The sequence below is a fragment of the Acartia tonsa genome, chromosome 12, assembly GCF_053477335.1.
Source record: "Acartia tonsa isolate MP-2025a chromosome 12, ASM5347733v1, whole genome shotgun sequence".
Taxonomy (NCBI): Eukaryota; Metazoa; Arthropoda; class Copepoda; order Calanoida; family Acartiidae; genus Acartia; species Acartia tonsa.
In genome coordinates this window covers 22,998,583-23,016,132 of record NC_137271.1, presented here as the reverse complement: position 1 = coordinate 23,016,132, position 17,550 = coordinate 22,998,583, and the positions used below count along the sequence as shown (strand labels likewise).

Here is a 17,550-nt window from a genome sequence, read left to right as displayed (position 1 = left end):
AGATACCCGCCATTTTTATTGCCCGGCTCGGCGCGAGTAAAGATACCCGTCCACATATAATATCAAAATTTTAAAACTTCTAGGAAACGGGCTTTTTTTAACTGAAAAGGGTGGCACCTATAGCCAAAACACTAAATGGGTTAAAAAGGAAAGTATTTTCCTTTTTGTCTGCTATTTTGGTAAAAAATAGAATAAAATATAAAATAACAGGAATAAATATATGAAGAAAAAAGGATTAAAATATATTTCTGTAAGATCACAATATTTGAGGAAAGCTAATATGGTACTACGTCAAACCCTAGATACGTCAAACAGTAGATGCAACAAATGCTAGACAGACAAACAGTAGACAGACAAACCCTAGACACGACATACGCTAGATACGACAAACACTAGAATGCGACTAACACTAGAATATGACAAACGCTAGATTTCTTCGAATGGCAACAAACAATATATACGACAAATGCTAAAATTAATCCTCATAATAAAGTAAAAGAATATTTGTTTGTCTTTACTAAAGGATCTTGCTAATTGCTGAACCGATCGGGTTCTCCTTAGCAGGGTAGCTTGTCATAGGGCCCGGGAAGGTTTATAAATATTTTGGTGGAGGGTTCCACCAACCTCCCAAGATATTTCACCCCTAAAAAAAATCAACCCCCCCAAAAAAAATTATTTTAAAAAAATTCAAAATAAAAAATTGGGGGGGGGGTCAAAAGTTTTCTTATTGGTTAAATCAGCAACTGATTGGTTGGCTAAATAAGTTAAGGTTTTAAACCCTAATCACTAATTTTAAGCTATAGGGGGTTGACATAGGTTATTCGGCCATTATCTTATCCCATTAGATCCCTGCATTGATAGTAATATAAATTTAGTATTTATGAACGAAAACATCTATGAATATTTTTTTAGTTTAAATTCTACCGTATGTTGCTTCTAGTGTTTGTCGCACTTTAAAAATTCTACTGTTTGTCGCAAAATTGAAAATTCTACTGTTTGTCGTAGTCTAGTGTTTAATTCTAATGTTTGTCTGTCTAGCGTTTGACGTATCTACTGTTTGTCTGTCTAGCGTTTGTCGCCTCTACTGTTTGACTTATCTAGTGTTTGACGTAGTACCGCTAATACATACTACAAAATAACTAAGTTAAAAAAAATTAGATTTACTCAGTCTTTATTCCTGGTTCATCCATAAACAATATTCAATACTGTTTTTTGTGATATTATTTTTTTTTGTATTTAGTATCATTTTTATGAAAGTTGTTGAATATGAGAAGAAATTAAGACACTTTTTTACCTACATTTATTTTTTTTTATTTAAACATTTTTTTCTTTATTTGCGATAATGTCTGTTGATGAGACATAAAATTTATTCAAATACATTTTCCTGTTTTATGTCTTTAAACGTAGATTTGTTGCAGTTTTTCGTCATTTGTATTCTAATAAGATTAAAAATTACTGTTTTAGTACAACTTATTACAAAAATTATTAGTTTTACAAACCCGATGTTTTTAGACGTTTCCTATGGAGAAAATACACTTTTCAAGGCAATCAAATACTTATTTATATTATAAAAGGTTACAACTGCACTTATATTCCAAAAATTTTATTGGTTTTAGTGAAAATTGACTGCACTTATTGGACAATGACATTTATGATATGCACACAAATTTGATAAATGCACATATTGCTTAATCTCTTATATTCCCTGAAACATCAGACATAATGGTATTTCTTGCCTCTTAACACTATTGCCTACCCGACTCATCTTATTTTTAAATGAAGGGGGAATGGTGTTTGTTTGTTTGTTAATTACTTTGGTTCACAGGATAGCCTTTAGAAGACGGGATAAACCAAAAGATCTATCACCTTCCCAACAACAAGCAGAAGCTCCACGTTTTATGCCACAGTCATTGGTCACCTTACAGACTGACGGACAGACATACAAAGGGAATTAAAGAGTATCTTTGCTGCTAAAAGAATGTCAATAATTAAAATAATTGAAATTTAAGCAGCTTCTCATAGGGGTCCTGGGAAGGGTACCACCACCTTCCCAAGCAGAAATCGCCCCCAAAAAAATTGTAAATTTGTTGTATAGATTATGATTAATCTTTTGGAAAAAGTTGCAACTTATTACATGTTAAATCAATGACTCCCAGATAAAGACTGTGCAATGAAAGGGTTGGTTATCTAAAGGACATTTGGCCGTGTTATTATGTACTACACTAATAAATTTGGTCCTGATATACACCACCAAAATACTACTCTTCAGGTTATCCATGTCAAAAGAGTTTGATTTTAACCCTTACAGATCAGGGTTGGGGCTCTCCTCTAGTTTTTTCAATATAACTTTTTTTGTAGGTAAAATAGAGAGCTCTGACTTCTTGACTTCTTAAGTTTAGTAATTATACTTCGGCAAGAGTTGATTTTATATGGATATCTGGTCTGTGTCGGTCGTGGTGTCCAGTCAAAGTTTGTTAGGTAGCAGCAAATTTAGAAGAAACTATAAATAAATCTTAATTTCTACATTATGACTTTTGTGTATAAGGTAGAAACCTAAATTTTCTTCTGGTGAATACTTAGATATCAATGAACACCTTAGAAAAGCGGTGTTATGACCGTTTGACTGCTCCCTGACCGATTGCATGACTGATTTTTTGTCCGGCTTTTACTATAGACATATATCATAAATATCGTGTCTTCTAATAAAGCTAGAACCCTTTAATTTTGTATAGTAAATCCTTAGGCAATAAGAAACTTCCGTTAATAGTAAGGTCATGACCATTTGACCCCTCCTTGACCGATTTCTGACCGATTTTTATTTCCTACCTGTTATTTTGCTGTTTTTAAGATTTCAGTTGCCGATTTTTTAAACAGCTTTAGACTAGCCAATGAATGAAAAACACATATCCTTAACACAAATTTGTTTGCCAATAAGCATTCCGGATGGTGAGACAAGCAAAGTGTTTTCCAGATAATATTCCTGCTGTAATTAGTCACATCCCTTTAATAACATAGTCATTTTTAAAGTCCTCATTGTTCAGCGGATATGTCCCCACTTCAGAACTTACAGATTATGTATGTTATAGAATAGTTTTAGAACCACTAAATATGAAGCTAATTATCATTTTTATAAAACTCCTCAGAAGAAAAGGGGTGAATTCTCCACACCCCCCACATTGATAGTATTCCAATTTGTTTTACAGGGAAATTTTACAAAATATTTATTGTAACCCTATGAAATATATACAAGATTATATATGTGAAAATTTATTTTAGCTTTTTATATTAAAATATACAATCAAAATTCTAAAATGTTGTATAATATTGTAATCATGTCAAGAATATATAAGACATTATTATAGAAAACTCAGAAGCAAGCATTGGTAAGGTAATTGTTAGTGGTTATCAAATTGCATCCAAGTTTTTTTAAAGATTCTATGTGAATTAGCATTATCAAGTTTTTGTAATACATATAATATATCGTAATTAATTTCTGCATGATCTTGGGCATTTTAATCTCTTGTTGTTGCGGACAAACTCCATAGAACAGCACCTTCCTGAATCTGAAAAATATATATTTTTTGAAAACCATATCTTATGCATTTAATTGTTTTATTCTTAGAATTAAATAATTTCAATAATATATTTAACCTTTATTGTAACATGGTTTTCTAGGGGTAGAGGAGCACTGATTTGTTTGAAGTAATGGTTTGTCACTTCTAAATAGGAAAAATCAACTTAAAATGTATTATTATTAAATAGAAAAAAGGTTAAAAACAAAAACAATGCATTTTAAATATTTACATTTTGAATAATAATACTCCTTAATATGATGTATATTAACTCTTTCATTTTTCTTATTTATATCCTTAGTTTTATTATTTTTACTTTAACAATTTGGTATCTTTTAACTATCCACAAGATTTAACTATATGTTAAAATCAAAAAAATATTTTTTTTAAAAACAAAACAATAAAATTTAAGCTATGTTATCAAAATCCTTCATGTGGTCACTGAAATGTATTACCTTTTTCGACATTTTACAACATATAGATATGCCAAACAAGTTAATAAGACTAGTTACAGAGGAACTCATTCTTATTCTGGTTATGAACTGTATATTTTTAAAATTACATATTATTAGAAAACATAAAATAATATAAAAAAACCTACATGTGAATCCACAAAGAGCCAGATGCAGAAGTTGCAAAAGTAATTTCATCACTACCATTAGCAGCAGGTAAAACTGTAAATATATTTTTGATGAATAATATGACAACGTAGATTATTCTAAAAAATTTTAAGATTTTTGGTACTTTCAAAATATTAATGTTGATATTTTTTCAATCAAGCGTTTTTTCATATAGTTTAATTCATACATAGGTTCAAATATTCTTTAATGAGAAAATATGAAAAAATATTACCTCCTGGTATAGTGCAGAATTCAGCAGAATTAAAAAGATCAAGAACTTTGTCTGATCTCTAAAAAACGTATTTATATTGAATTTATTGATAAATTTAGATGTTATTATTAGTAGTGATAATGCTATTCATTTTAGAGGCAAAAATAAATTTTTTTTTCAATGTACCAAAAGTATAAATATATTCTAATTATTTTGACCTAGATTATATTCCAAACATAAATGCTTGAAAACACTAGGCTCCCACTGACCTTGTAATCTATTATATAATAATCAGAAATACAACTAGAGAAAAAAGTATTTTCCATGTTATTTTTAATTTTAAAATACTTTGCCTGATCCTGTGGTTCAAATTCATATCTATGGTTTCCAAATTGATCAACTTCTCCAGAATTTTCTTTTAACACTTTTTGTATTCTGCTTTGAAATCTCTGTGGTGGTTTACAATTATATGAGAAATAATCACTGAAAAATATTCAGCTAATTAGAAATTAAAATTATCCTTTAGGTATGAGCACAGATTTGTAAACAAAGTATAAGGATGTTCCAGATTTTTTTTTTCTGGAGGGGGGGACACATTGCATACCTTTTTAAAAATTATTTCAGATAGTGATAAATCTCCCCACAACCAATTACAATTTTTTCAAGCTGTATATATTTATTCCAGTTCAAGAATGGTTTAAAACTAATTATTATCTCATAGGTTAGAGCCCTTTTAAGTCATATTGAAAAATCCTATACTAAATTGTTTTACAGAAATTTAAGAAAATTATAAAATAAAAATCCTAAAATTAAAACCAATTTTGTTGGTGTCAGAGCTAACAAACAGAAAATCAATCTTTCATTTTCCTTTCCGTGGATATATAATGTATTAAATAAAAACTTTATTTGCAAAATTAAAGATGGTTAGATGGTTTACAAAAAATCAAAACAGACAATTATTACCTGGAACGTAATAAACTACATCCAAAATCATCACAACTAAAAATGTACATATATTTATTGTTTCAGATATTTTTATAAAAAAAATATAATTAAAGATTAGTAAAATACAATGCTAGTTTACAATTTGTATGTTAGACTTGAAAACTTTTCAATACACAAGAAAGTTCCAGAGTAAACATCTTTTATGTCTTAACCTCTTTTCGAGGAAGCTTTGTGTTTATCAAGATCGAAATTAATTCCTTATCATTATCCCAAATTAAGCGCAAATGTCGTCTTGTTTGACTTTCCTTTCATAAAGTGACGCGGTATGGATTGTTTATATTTTGATGCGCCCACGTTCGTTACTTTTGAATGAGATATGAGTGTGTGAAGATTTCGGAGAACAAAAATTGGGCCTATCATTGGTCTCATAGTGCGTGAACAACCCTAGTATACCAGGGATTTGAAACCATAAGAACTTCAGGTAGAATTTGTTAATTTTATTAAGTGGAATGGTGTATAGGACGATTATATTTAGTTTAAAAGGCTTTAGCCAGCTAAGCATGAAACTTAATTATGATTAATATTATGTTTTAGTAATTTTTTATGTGCTTTTATTTTGCATTTAACAATGATTTATTAAACCAAATAATTTTCCTTTAAAGCCAAAGTTTCCAAAGATTCTTAACCGTAGAGAAAAATGATTTTAAAAGCAATTAAGATTACGTGGTTATAAAAAAACTGGAATTATGAATTAATTGATTTTGTAATTTCAGGACTTTGAAATAGTTGCCTCAATAAATCTATAATCAAACCTGCTGTTGAAACTTGATGGTTCCTGGTATTGGGGGTTTGTCTGTAAGTCAACAAGATCTCGAGAACTTCCCGCTAATTCGGAAGTCACACTCAACCAAAGTGTCATGGTTGAGACAATTTCAAAGTATCTGAAGAATAGGCGTTAGCATTCTTCAAGAGATCAATAGCATCCAGTGATTATTGATGCAATAAACTGTGACAATTTTTTCTGTGAAATAAGTACCTAGTGAATCAATATGCCACTAACCAAAAAGCAGAAAATTGAGCGAGCTATCGCTATTGGCAGTGAAAGGCTAGAAGTGTTTGACGAACAGTTAAAAGTGTTTTATGACAATTTAAAAGCCTGCCAAAGTTTTAGTTCATGTGAAAATGTGAATTTAAAATCAATTCGTGACATTTTTAGTGAGGTCAAGGACCAATCTGACCTAATAAAAAGTCTAAAACCTGCCGTGGAGACTAGTGAGTTGCGCGAGTTCAAGCGTGATTTGGATGAAGCTAGTGAACAGAAAACTGTTGCAGATAAAGTTTATGCGTCGTTGGAGCAGTGTACAAAAATTCTGTACTGGCTTGACAATGATTCAGACGACGCGAGGTCAAGCACTGTCGCCAGGAACCTCGACGTCATTGAGAAGGTGAAGATGGACATGGGAGTGCTTAAAATTTCCATGGAGTTGCGCCAAGAAGTACGTGATATGTACCAAAGGCTTAGAGAGATGGAACGTCGTTCATCTAACTTGGATGAGAGTGGGACACCTGCCATGCTCTCCAGAAGTATGTCTGCCGTGGATATTCGGAGTTCCAACCCGCAGTATGGGCGCTGGGACAACAGTTTGTTGCCGTCCTTCGACGGTACTGACACGGATTACTCCAACTTTAAACAGGTCTTTAAAGATCTATGTGCTGGTTACGGATTTTCTGACCAGAGGTTAAGTCTGATGTTGTGTATGGAGAAGGTGATAACCAACCCGGAGCTACGCAAGCAAGTGTCAGCGATTTGAGATCATAATGAACAATGGTTGTTTCTCGATCAGATGTTTTTATCAAACACTCGCCGGTTCATGAAGATTTTAACTAGGCTGAACAAGATGAAACCTGTGGATAAACCTGTGGACGTGGTTAGTGCAATTGCTACCTTCAAGAGCACGATGCAGGAAGTAGAAGCCAACGTTGGTTCTGCAGCTAAGGATTACCACCACCTAACTCTTATTCATATTTTCAAAGACAAGTGCCCAGATGGCCTGAGAGAGAAAATTATGATGGAACTAGGTAGCATGAACCAACCAAACATCCAGAAGATTGTAGAACTGCTGGAGAGGACCAGGGGAGCAATGTTGGCCGGTGATATGTCCTATGACACTAGCGCCGGCAAGAGAAATCGTGACAGAGCTGCCACCGCGCAAGTATCTGGACGCAGCGACAATAAGAATGGAAAGGCTGGAAAGGACAAGGCTTCCAAGTGGAACAGTACATGTCCTGTTGAAAGCTGCAAGGAGAAACACCCGATTTTCCGTTGCCTCACGTTTAAGAAGATGGATGTGGTTGACCGAAAGAAAGTTGTCCAGCAGAAAAAGTTGTGTGAACTCTGCCTGTGTGACGGCCATGCTGCTGACAAGTGTAATAAATCGGATAAGCTTGGTGTTTGTGGCACCAATAATTGCGACAGATATCATAGCCGGTTGCTCCATGAGGCTAGTGCTGGTGTGAATACAGTTTACAAGTCAAGTTCTGCACCCAGCCCCTGTACTTTCTTACTTCAGTTAGTTCCTGTTGTAGCACCTGGCGGCGGCACCTGCCACGCCACTGTCATGTTTGACTCTGGTGCAAATTTGCCACTTGTGTCTGAGAAGTTATCCAACAAGTTGAAGCTGAAATCTACCGGCAGATATACAACTATTTCTGTAGCTGACGGCAGTGAGACTTCCTGCCGCAATGTTGTGTTTTATCTGAAGGATAGGGACGGTAATTTGAGGGAGTTTGAGGCAGCTGTCATGCCTACCCTCGGCGGGGCCAACGAGATGCGCTCGGTCCACCCCGAAACTGCCGCCGAAATATTTAAGATGCCGCCAGAAAGATTTACATATATTAGTGGAGGCTTAGATATCATCACTGGAAATACACATCCTGACGTGTTTCCATCAACCTACCAGAAAGTGGGCCAGTCTATGTTGTGGCGAACCATTTTTGGTAGTGGTTTTATCTGTACAAGTGCTGACGGTGGAGCTGGAGACCAAAAGTCGGCTTATAAGGCTGTCAGTGTCAGTGGAGGCACCTTGCCAGACTTTTTGACGTCTGAATCGTTTGGCGTACAGCCGCAGGCACTTTGTCCAGGATGTACTGCCTGTCAAGAGTGCAAGGCTATGGCCGACGGCACTACCTGGGACCAGCGTGAAAGGCAGAGAATAATTGAGGCAGGTTTAACACTAGACTTGCAATCCAACAAGTGGACAGGTCAATATGCTTACATTGAAGATCCTCACACTTTGCCCTACAATGAGAGTTTAGCCCGCAAAATTGCTGAAAAGGATCGTGCCAAGATGGTCAAGGAAGGTACCTGTGCAGGTATTCAATGACGCCATCTCCAGAGGCGTGTTTCAAAAAGCAACACCTGAAGAATTGAAGTATGAAGGGCCTAAGTCTTGTTCATCAATAGTGGTTGCTTTCAAGGAGGATTCAAGTTCCACACCCATGAGATTGTGTGCAAATAGTTCTCTGACGTTCAAGGGTACCAGTTTTAATCACATAATGCTGGGAGGTCCGCCGCCGATGCAGAAGATTTTTTATCATTTGTTGCTTTTCCGCGGTTACAAGGTTGGTTTAACCGCGGATATTTCCAAGTTTTATAACTCCATCCTGGCCACAGAGTTCGACAGCCAGATGAAGAGAGTTTTATTTTCCCCGACGCCAGACGGTCCACTTGAAATTTACCTGACTAAAGTTGTGAATTTTGGCGAGTTGGCTGCGGGAAATTTGGCAGTTACAGCCCTGAAGTTGACGTCCCACCTGTTCGGCGGAAAGAGTGAAGCAGAGGTCAAGGAGATGTATGGAGAGGGGCAGATAAACGGTAGTGATATTGTTGCAAAACCTGAATTGTGGAAGGAGCCAGAAATACCTACCTACCCCGAGGAAGATTTCAAGTTACCTCAGATTCCAGTTGCAGTCAAGCTTGAGAAGCACAGCTTCATAGATGATGTTATTTCGGGAGCAGGATCTGTGCCAGAAGCCAAGGAAATGATGAAAGAAGCCGACAGAATTATCAGCAAAGGTAGTTTTTCCTTCAAACAAGTCATTTATTCGGGTGATGATTGCCAGCCAACCAAGGTTCTGGGGCTGATATGGAAGCCAGCCACCGATGTGTTATCCATCGCCACGAGAGTCAACCAAGATGGTACAGTCAAGGGAAAGAAGGTGAAAGAGGATGCTGATTTGTACAACCTCCAGGACGCCTTGGACGAGAATCTGACAAAGAAGATGGTCCACAGGTTCGCCGCCCAGACCTTCGACCCGCTCGGGCTTTGCAGCCCTATCCTGTTGAGAATTAAACTTGTCCTGCGGAAAACATGTTTGCTGGAGGACAGAGCTGAGGTCGCTAAATTGGAGTTTGACCGTTGTGTGGTCCCGGAGGAACCAACTGGCCTTCCATCCTTGATGATGTTTTCGGATGGGTCATCAGAGGCCTATGCATGTATGGCATATTTGAGGTGGCCAACTAGGCAAGGGTTTGAAACGTTCTTGCTAGCCACCAAGTCAAGAGTTGCGCCGGTCAAGACTGAATCAATTCCACGCCTTGAATTGATGGGTTGCCAGATGTCCACAAGGTTGTCAAAGTCCATCAGAGATGCCCTGCCCTTTGATGTTATCAGAGTGATGTACTTTACTGATTCATCGTGTGTTTTATCACAAATTGTTTCCAACAGTGCCATGTTGAACACATTTAATTCTCATCGCATTGGAGAAATCCAATCTGCAACCAACAAGGATGACTGGAGGTGGATCCCTGGGACACACAATGTTGCAGATTTGGGCACCAGAAGCACCTGCAAGGTATCAGATTTAGGACCAGGTTCCAGGTACAGATTGGGCCCAGAATGGTTGCGCCAGGATGAAAGCGCGTGGCCGGTGAAAACTGCCGAGCAAGTCAAGCAGGATTTACCACCGGAGGAGTTGAATACCAAAATGGTTAAGTTATGTTCAATGAAAGTTACCGGAGAAGCCGCTGAAGATGTCTTTAGGTTTAAGCACAGGAGATCATTTGGACAGGCCAAACGTATTATGGCAGCTGTCCTGCAAGTATCGAACACCTGGTTGAAGAAGCTAAAGAGCAGACAAGAAGGCAAGACTACAGCCGCTGGTAGTCATGTAGCAGCCGCAGATTCTGTGTACAAGCCGTCCTTGTACAATTTTATGGCGGCGGCGGAACTTTTCATTGTGTCACGTAGCCAACAGGATGAGTGGATAAATGACGCTAAAGGCAATTATTCGTCATTGAATCCGTTAGTGCATGAAGTATCATTGACCTGGCCTGTCGTTGGTCCCGGAGGTAATTATGTGACCAGGGAGATGAAAATTCTAAAAATGGTTGGTCGTGGAGAGCCCGTCATTGACGCCATTACTGGTGGCCGTAAAATGCTATTTGAAGACATGCCAGGTTTAGTAATTTTGGAGCCTGGTAATTGGTTAGCTGCTGTCTTTATGAGAGAAGCGCATGTTGAGCTTCATTCTGGTGTCTGTGGAACTTTAGCTGAGAGCCGCCGTTGGTGCTGGATTGTGAAGGCAAGGAGGTTGTCCATCATGGAGGTGAAGAAGTGTTGGCCCTGCAGTGTTGAGAGGGCCAAGGAATGTCGTACTACCATGAAGGATGTGTTACCTGACAAGTTGGTTCCGAGCAGGCCATTTGAAGCTGTGCAAGTTGACCTTATGGGTCCGCTGGTTACGAGGAGAGCTACCGCCAAAACGAGGAGTCAGACAGCAACGAAGAAGGTGTGGGTGTTCGTGGTAGTCTGCAGGTTCTCAGGGGCGCTATGGCTGGACGCCTTGGAGAAGTATGATACCAGCAGTATCCTGTTGTCCCTGCGCAAGTTGGAGGCTGTTCATTGTCTGCCGAAGGTTATAGTAAGCGACATGGGCACACAATTATCCGCTGCTCGCAAGGTTTTAGAGCAGAAGTTGGGCAGCCAGGTAGAGTTTTCTTGGTCCCAGATCCCGGCCCGAGCCCACCATTTTATTGGGCAAGCTGAGAAAATGGTGGGATTAACCAAGAGATTGCTGTCCAAGAAGTTGGTGAATAGTTCTGTTAATTTTAATGAGCTCCTGGTGCTGTTGGCAGAGGTTAGCAAGTTAATGAATAGCAGACCGTTGACGATAGAAGCTGCTAACGACGTGGAGAATTGGCGGCTGATTACCCCTGGCCAGCTGCTGGGAAATGTTGACTGCCAGCCGTTGTGCAATGTGGCGATGAAACCGGAGGACCAAATTTCCTCCAGGTTGAAGTTGTTAGAAGATTTGTCTGCCCAGTTTTGGACTTCCTACCGCCAGGAGATTTTGCCGAAGATATTAAGGATGTCCAAGTGGAAAGATGAGATGGCGGAGCTGCTAGCTGACGGAGATATAGTGCTGGTTACGAGTACCAATCCGCTGATGAGATGTTTGCGGATGGGCCGTGTGACGAGGATTGAGGATGGGAGAAAGACTGCAAGAGTCTTGTTCAGGCTGACAGATAAATCTCCCCTGGAAGAACATGCTGTATCAGTCAGGCAGTTATTAAAAATTATGATTAATAATTGATTCTTATTTTATGGAAATTGAGATTTTTTTTAGTAAAAAAGCCACATTTTCATATGCCTATTTTTATGCCTAAAATAAGAATCAAGTGAAATGCGATTAATTTTTATTCTATTTCATATGCTCAAATTTAATTTTTTTGAGTTTAATTTCTTTTCAAAAAGTACAATTCATTATAAAACTTACCTGAAAAGTTTACCAAAAAGGAATAAATGTGTCGAGGTTGCGTGATTCGATATTTATTCTAAGAAAAAAAATCAAGTATTTTTTAGCAGATTTTTTTAAAATTACATATGAATTTCAATCAAGTAAAACATTTTTATTCAGATCAAGGAATGATTGAAAATTCATATTTTAATTCTCATATTTTTTTACAAAGAAAAATTGGTATTTTTTCATAATTTCGATGAAAATTCTAACGAAGATATTATTATTATTTTGCTATTATTTAAGTATTGAAAAGTTTTATTGTTGATTAAGATAGTTACAGTTCTTATTCATTAAGTTTGAAAACTTTCTGCCCAAGGATTTTGAAATATTTTTCTTACTACTCTTTTTGATGCTTAACAAATTTAGTTTTAAGTACCTATAAATCTTAATTTTCTTGTCTAAGATTTATTTCGTTTTATATTTACCATTATTTGTTTACATTTCAACCTGATTTCGTAGGTACTTATTGATTTATTAATAATGATTTATTACCTATTGATTATGAAATGATTATTAATTAGTATAAGTTGTTATATTTACAACATCATGATTAATAGGATTATCCATTTTAGGATTTGTGTATGTGATCTTGTGAGTGTCATGTGCCTGGAATATTGTATGGTACAAACCAATCCCCATCCTTCTATCCTAAAATGTGAGGTATTATGAGTCCTAGTGAGGAGTATAATATTGTGTATGCATTTCACGGGGTTTCATTTAGTTAGGAGCAAAAATTGTCATGTTTTTCGGGATGTGGCCATTCTCATGTGATTATGGTGAGTTGAGTTTAGTGAGAAATGTTGCTAGTGCTCAGCGCAAAAAAACCTTGAATCTCGTTAAGGAAGTTAATTTGACTTTCAAACGGGGGGTGTGTCTTAACCTCTTTTCGAGGAAGCTTTGTGTTTATCAAGATCGAAATTAATTCCTTATCATTATCCCAAATTAAGCGCAAATGTCGTCTTGTTTGACTTTCCTTTCATAAAGTGACGCGGTATGGATTGTTTATATTTTGATGCGCCCACGTTCGTTACTTTTGAATGAGATATGAGTGTGTGAAGATTTCGGAGAACAAAAATTGGGCCTATCATTGGTCTCATAGTGCGTGAACAACCCTAGTATACCAGGGATTTGAAACCATAAGAACTTCAGGTAGAATTTGTTAATTTTATTAAGTGGAATGGTGTATAGGACGATTATATTTAGTTTAAAAGGCTTTAGCCAGCTAAGCATGAAACTTAATTATGATTAATATTATGTTTTAGTAATTTTTTATGTGCTTTTATTTTGCATTTAACAATGATTTATTAAACCAAATAATTTTCCTTTAAAGCCAAAGTTTCCAAAGATTCTTAACCGTAGAGAAAAATGATTTTAAAAGCAATTAAGATTACGTGGTTATAAAAAAACTGGAATTATGAATTAATTGATTTTGTAATTTCAGGACTTTGAAATAGTTGCCTCAATAAATCTATAATCAAACCTGCTGTTGAAACTTGATGGTTCCTGGTATTGGGGGTTTGTCTGTAAGTCAACAAGATCTCGAGAACTTCCCGCTAATTCGGAAGTCACACTCAACCAAAGTGTCATGGTTGAGACATTTTATTTAAATTCAATTTAAGACAAGAAGTCTAAATCTTTATAATAAAGTAACAGGATGTTTGTCTCTCTATTTGTTTGTAACAAAGAATCTCCCTAACTGCTAAACCAATCAGGTTCTCCTTAACAGGATAGCTTCTCATAGATCCTGGGTAGGTTAATAATTATTTTGGGGGAGGGTACCACCACCCTCCCTAGAGAAATCGCCCCTATTTAAAAAAAAAAAAATTTGAACTAAAATTTAAAATGTGGATGTGGGCAACCCCCTTCAAAATAAACATTTTTCTTACTTTTTTCAAAAAAAATAAAATAATAGATTGGGTTATCAAATTTGACTCTCCCCTTAATAAGTACCCCTAGAAACCTCAAGGGGTGTAGCCGCTTATATATATCAAATGCACATTGAAGAAGAAATTACAACCTGTTATAGAATTTTCTGAAAATCTTTTAGCAGGTTAGAAAACTTACTATAGTTCTCCTTCTTCTGGACCAGAAGTATACTTAATTACTTCTACTAAATACCCATAACTGCCACAAACAACATTGCAAATACAGACAACTGCTAATAAGAGTTTCATTCTGGTGCCAAATAGTCACTACATGAGAATATCATTAAGCACACCTTATATAGAAATGAAGGGCAAAACCAGCCTATTGCAACTTACATTGATAGCCTGTAAATGACTGTAATAAATTTCCAAACAAGACTACTCTACATTTTGATTTTCAAGCAATTTTATTTGATAGAGTCTCAAAACTACTAATTGTATGTGTGTGTGTTTGATTATCCTTAGCTATCGCCTACGCCCCATGAATATCTAGAGACATGTAAAATTGTATCTCGTAATCATTCGAATCCAGTGGATAAGAACCGGTTCTCATCCATTCAAAAAACTATGACTAGCATCGTATTATATCCTGCTTTTTACAAATATAAAAATGTACGATCATAAGATTAAAACAAGTTTTTTAGCCCATGCCTTCGGCACCTCAGGGCTAAAAAACTTGTTTTAATCTTATAATTGTACATTCTAAGTTTGGAAGAGTGCTTTACCAAAATAGCCTAAAACCTTGCCTGGACCAATAGGAAACTTTCTTATAAACATAAATTACTTTATTGATCAAACCAATATTGTATATTGTATTGTAATTATATCGGGGGTTCATTCTTTTAAAATTGTTAATGAAAATAACATACATATATTGAAAATAATGAGAAAACTTTTTTTGATTTGGGTGAGAAAACAAATACTTATTCACATAACTACTTTTTGGATAATATCATCCTTGTCTAATAAAATTAAATAAACCTTTGTTAGTCTGTTGCTATGTTTAAAACTAGAAAGTAGTGTCTCTCTAATTACATAGATCTTGAATATCGCATAGAAATAATAACTTCTAACATAAGAAATACTATTATTATACAAGTCCTTGGGACATACTTAAAAATAAAGACCAACAAATGACCAATTAACATTTACTTTATTCCTGTTTTATTTTCATGAACCATAAATTTAAACCAGATAGAAATTTAAACTGCCCAGGGACAAGAGGACTGCATGTTACCCTGGTACTCAAAGTTTTAAACACTATGTTTCATTCAATTGGCGTGAAAAATTTCTTTTATTATATTTTTATAGGATTTTGTTAACCCTCAGTATCCATGTTTTTTACACTAAAAAATTGAATCTATTCCTCATAAAGGGTACTCTAGGTATGTATTTTATTTTATATTCCATTGCTATATCCCTCAAGATTCCTGAAACACCAGACATACCTATAAATTGTAGCCCCAAGATGAAACTTTTGTACTATTTGTTTGTTTTTTTGAAAATGCTTATCGCAAACCCCTTTTGATTTGTCAATTTAATTGTAAATAATGTTTGGTTTGTTTTTTTATTGCTTTAGGTAAGATTAGGTTAACATCGGACGGGATGAACTAAAAAAACCTTATTTAAGTTTTTGTAATTAAGAACTAAATATTTCTTAATTTCAAACGCCCTTCAGACAACAAACCCTTTGATTACATGACATTTGTATAGAAGTCCTAAATGTGCATGGTAAAGAGTTGCACCTTTTTTAGATCAAGGCATTCCAACTACCCAAACTAAATATGTCTGTCACCTAACATACCAGCAGTAGGAACCATTTTTAGCAAAAAAGTTATTTGTTGGTGTTGGGCAAAAAATAACAAAATATCAACTTCTCATCAACAAGTCGATGCATAACCAGTTATGTCGCAGTCGTTGGTTGTGTTGATTAGAATTTATTACTTTTGGGTAGCCTTACCTGAGGTTATACAGATATATGCCCGTCCCCACCCTCAATTTTTTTTTACTTTTTCTTTTAAAATCTAAAATAAGAAATTGAATTATTAAATTCAACTCTCTCCTCCTCAAGTGCCCCTAGAGGCCTCTAGGGGGCGTAGCCGCTAGTAGGGAATAAAGAGGGTTGGGCATTAGAAAACAATGAATCTCACTACTTGATCTGAATATTCATCAAATGTATGCCACAAGTAGACCCAATACCCTAAATTTGAAGCCTTCAATTTTGCTTCTAGCTAGTGTAATTTAATATTAAAATTTCATTTATGAGATCTAGAAAAAGATTTTCAACTTGCAAAATTGTCATTTTCATATGCCTAATTTTTTTGTTATTGTAGCTGAAGGTATTGATATTTTAGTTTTTTTTATAACAAGACCATTTAAAATTAAAGTCAGTTAATTTTTTCTGATAATTCAGTTTTGCTTATTTATTTGTTGGTTATAATATTGTAATCATATCACAAATACATATTTAATTATAGGTTTACAATTTTAATAAACTTTGCATATTTTAATATTGAAATTAAATCAATCTTGAATAAAATTTTATTGTATATTTCCAATTAGCTTTACAATTAGATTAATTATTAAAAGTTTTTAAAATAATGTAATAATTAACATGATAGTGGGCAGGTTAGTCTTCTCTCTCTCCTGATATACTCCAAAGAACAGCATTTCTTCAAATCTAAGAAAAATGTGATACAAAATTTAAAATAAAAATTAATTAAATTAATATACAACCATACATATCTTCTTAATTTGTAGTTGTTAATTGGATGAATAACATTGTGTGTACAAATTTTACCTTTATTATAACAAGGTGTTTTTAAAAAGCATTGCTGTGTTTGAAGCTCAGGTTTTTCTTCTCTAAATAAAAATAAATTAAGATAAATTGATCTTTAGGGCCTTTGATATGATTAAAACTATAAGATTGTAGATTAATTGCAGCTTGCTGTTCCTTGTTAGATTAACATTTCTCAAAAGAAGACTAGACGGCAAAAATTAACTTTCTTCTGGTAAATTCAAGGATAATTTTTTTTATAAATATTTTAAAACCTCAATGAGTAAAAATCAAAAAGGAATAAATATAAGAAAATTGAAAAAATAAAACTAATTTTTTGAACATCTGAAGAAAATATCCAGCAATACAATTTGTTTATGCATGTGGAATTCATGTTTTAAAATCCGGCGTTTTCCTCTCAATTTCGAAAATTTGAGTATCCCACCCCCCCCCCCCCCCCCCGACAACGAACAACTATTTTAGTTTAGATTAGGTTAGGTTATAGACTAGGGATCCGAGCTCTGCGGCTAGGCGGGCAAGGGGGCCGAGCGCTGCGGCTAGGCAGGCTAGGGGGCCGAGCGCTGCGGCTAGGCAGGCTAGGGAGCCGAGCACTGCGGCCAGAGTTGTTCATTGTCAGGGGGGAGGGGGTACTCAAATTTTTCACAATTAAAAAAAAAATATTTTAAGAGGATAATACCTA

At 35.4% G+C, this 17,550-nt stretch overlaps 1 protein-coding gene across 1 annotated transcript; it reads right to left on the bottom strand.

The window, feature by feature from the left end:
* Positions 1-3,254: 3,254 nt before the first annotated feature.
* Positions 3,255-14,413, bottom strand: LOC145333864 (uncharacterized). Its single transcript, XM_080179123.1, has 7 exons — positions 14,214-14,413; positions 5,367-5,402; positions 4,757-4,886; positions 4,425-4,482; positions 4,174-4,246; positions 3,652-3,719; positions 3,255-3,563 (listed from the first exon to the last, which is right to left on the bottom strand). Exons 1-7 carry the CDS (start codon positions 14,321-14,323, stop codon positions 3,487-3,489), a joined length of 552 nt encoding a protein of 183 aa, XP_080035249.1. The 5' UTR covers positions 14,324-14,413; the 3' UTR covers positions 3,255-3,486.
* Between the last annotated feature and the right edge of the window lie 3,137 nt (positions 14,414-17,550).

Bases quoted from the DNA above. Each gene is read 5' to 3' on its own strand.
- LOC145333864 (XM_080179123.1), bottom strand. From the start codon at position 14,323: ATGAAACTCTTATTAGCAGTTGTCTGTATTTGCAATGTTGTTTGTGGC. The intron at 5,403-14,213 runs GTAAGTTTTCTA...GTACATTTTTAG, and splicing joins CCAGAAGAAGGAGAACTATA to TTGTGATGATTTTGGATGTA. The intron at 4,887-5,366 runs GTAATAATTGTC...AATATTTTTCAG, and splicing joins TGTAGTTTATTACGTTCCAG to TGATTATTTCTCATATAATT.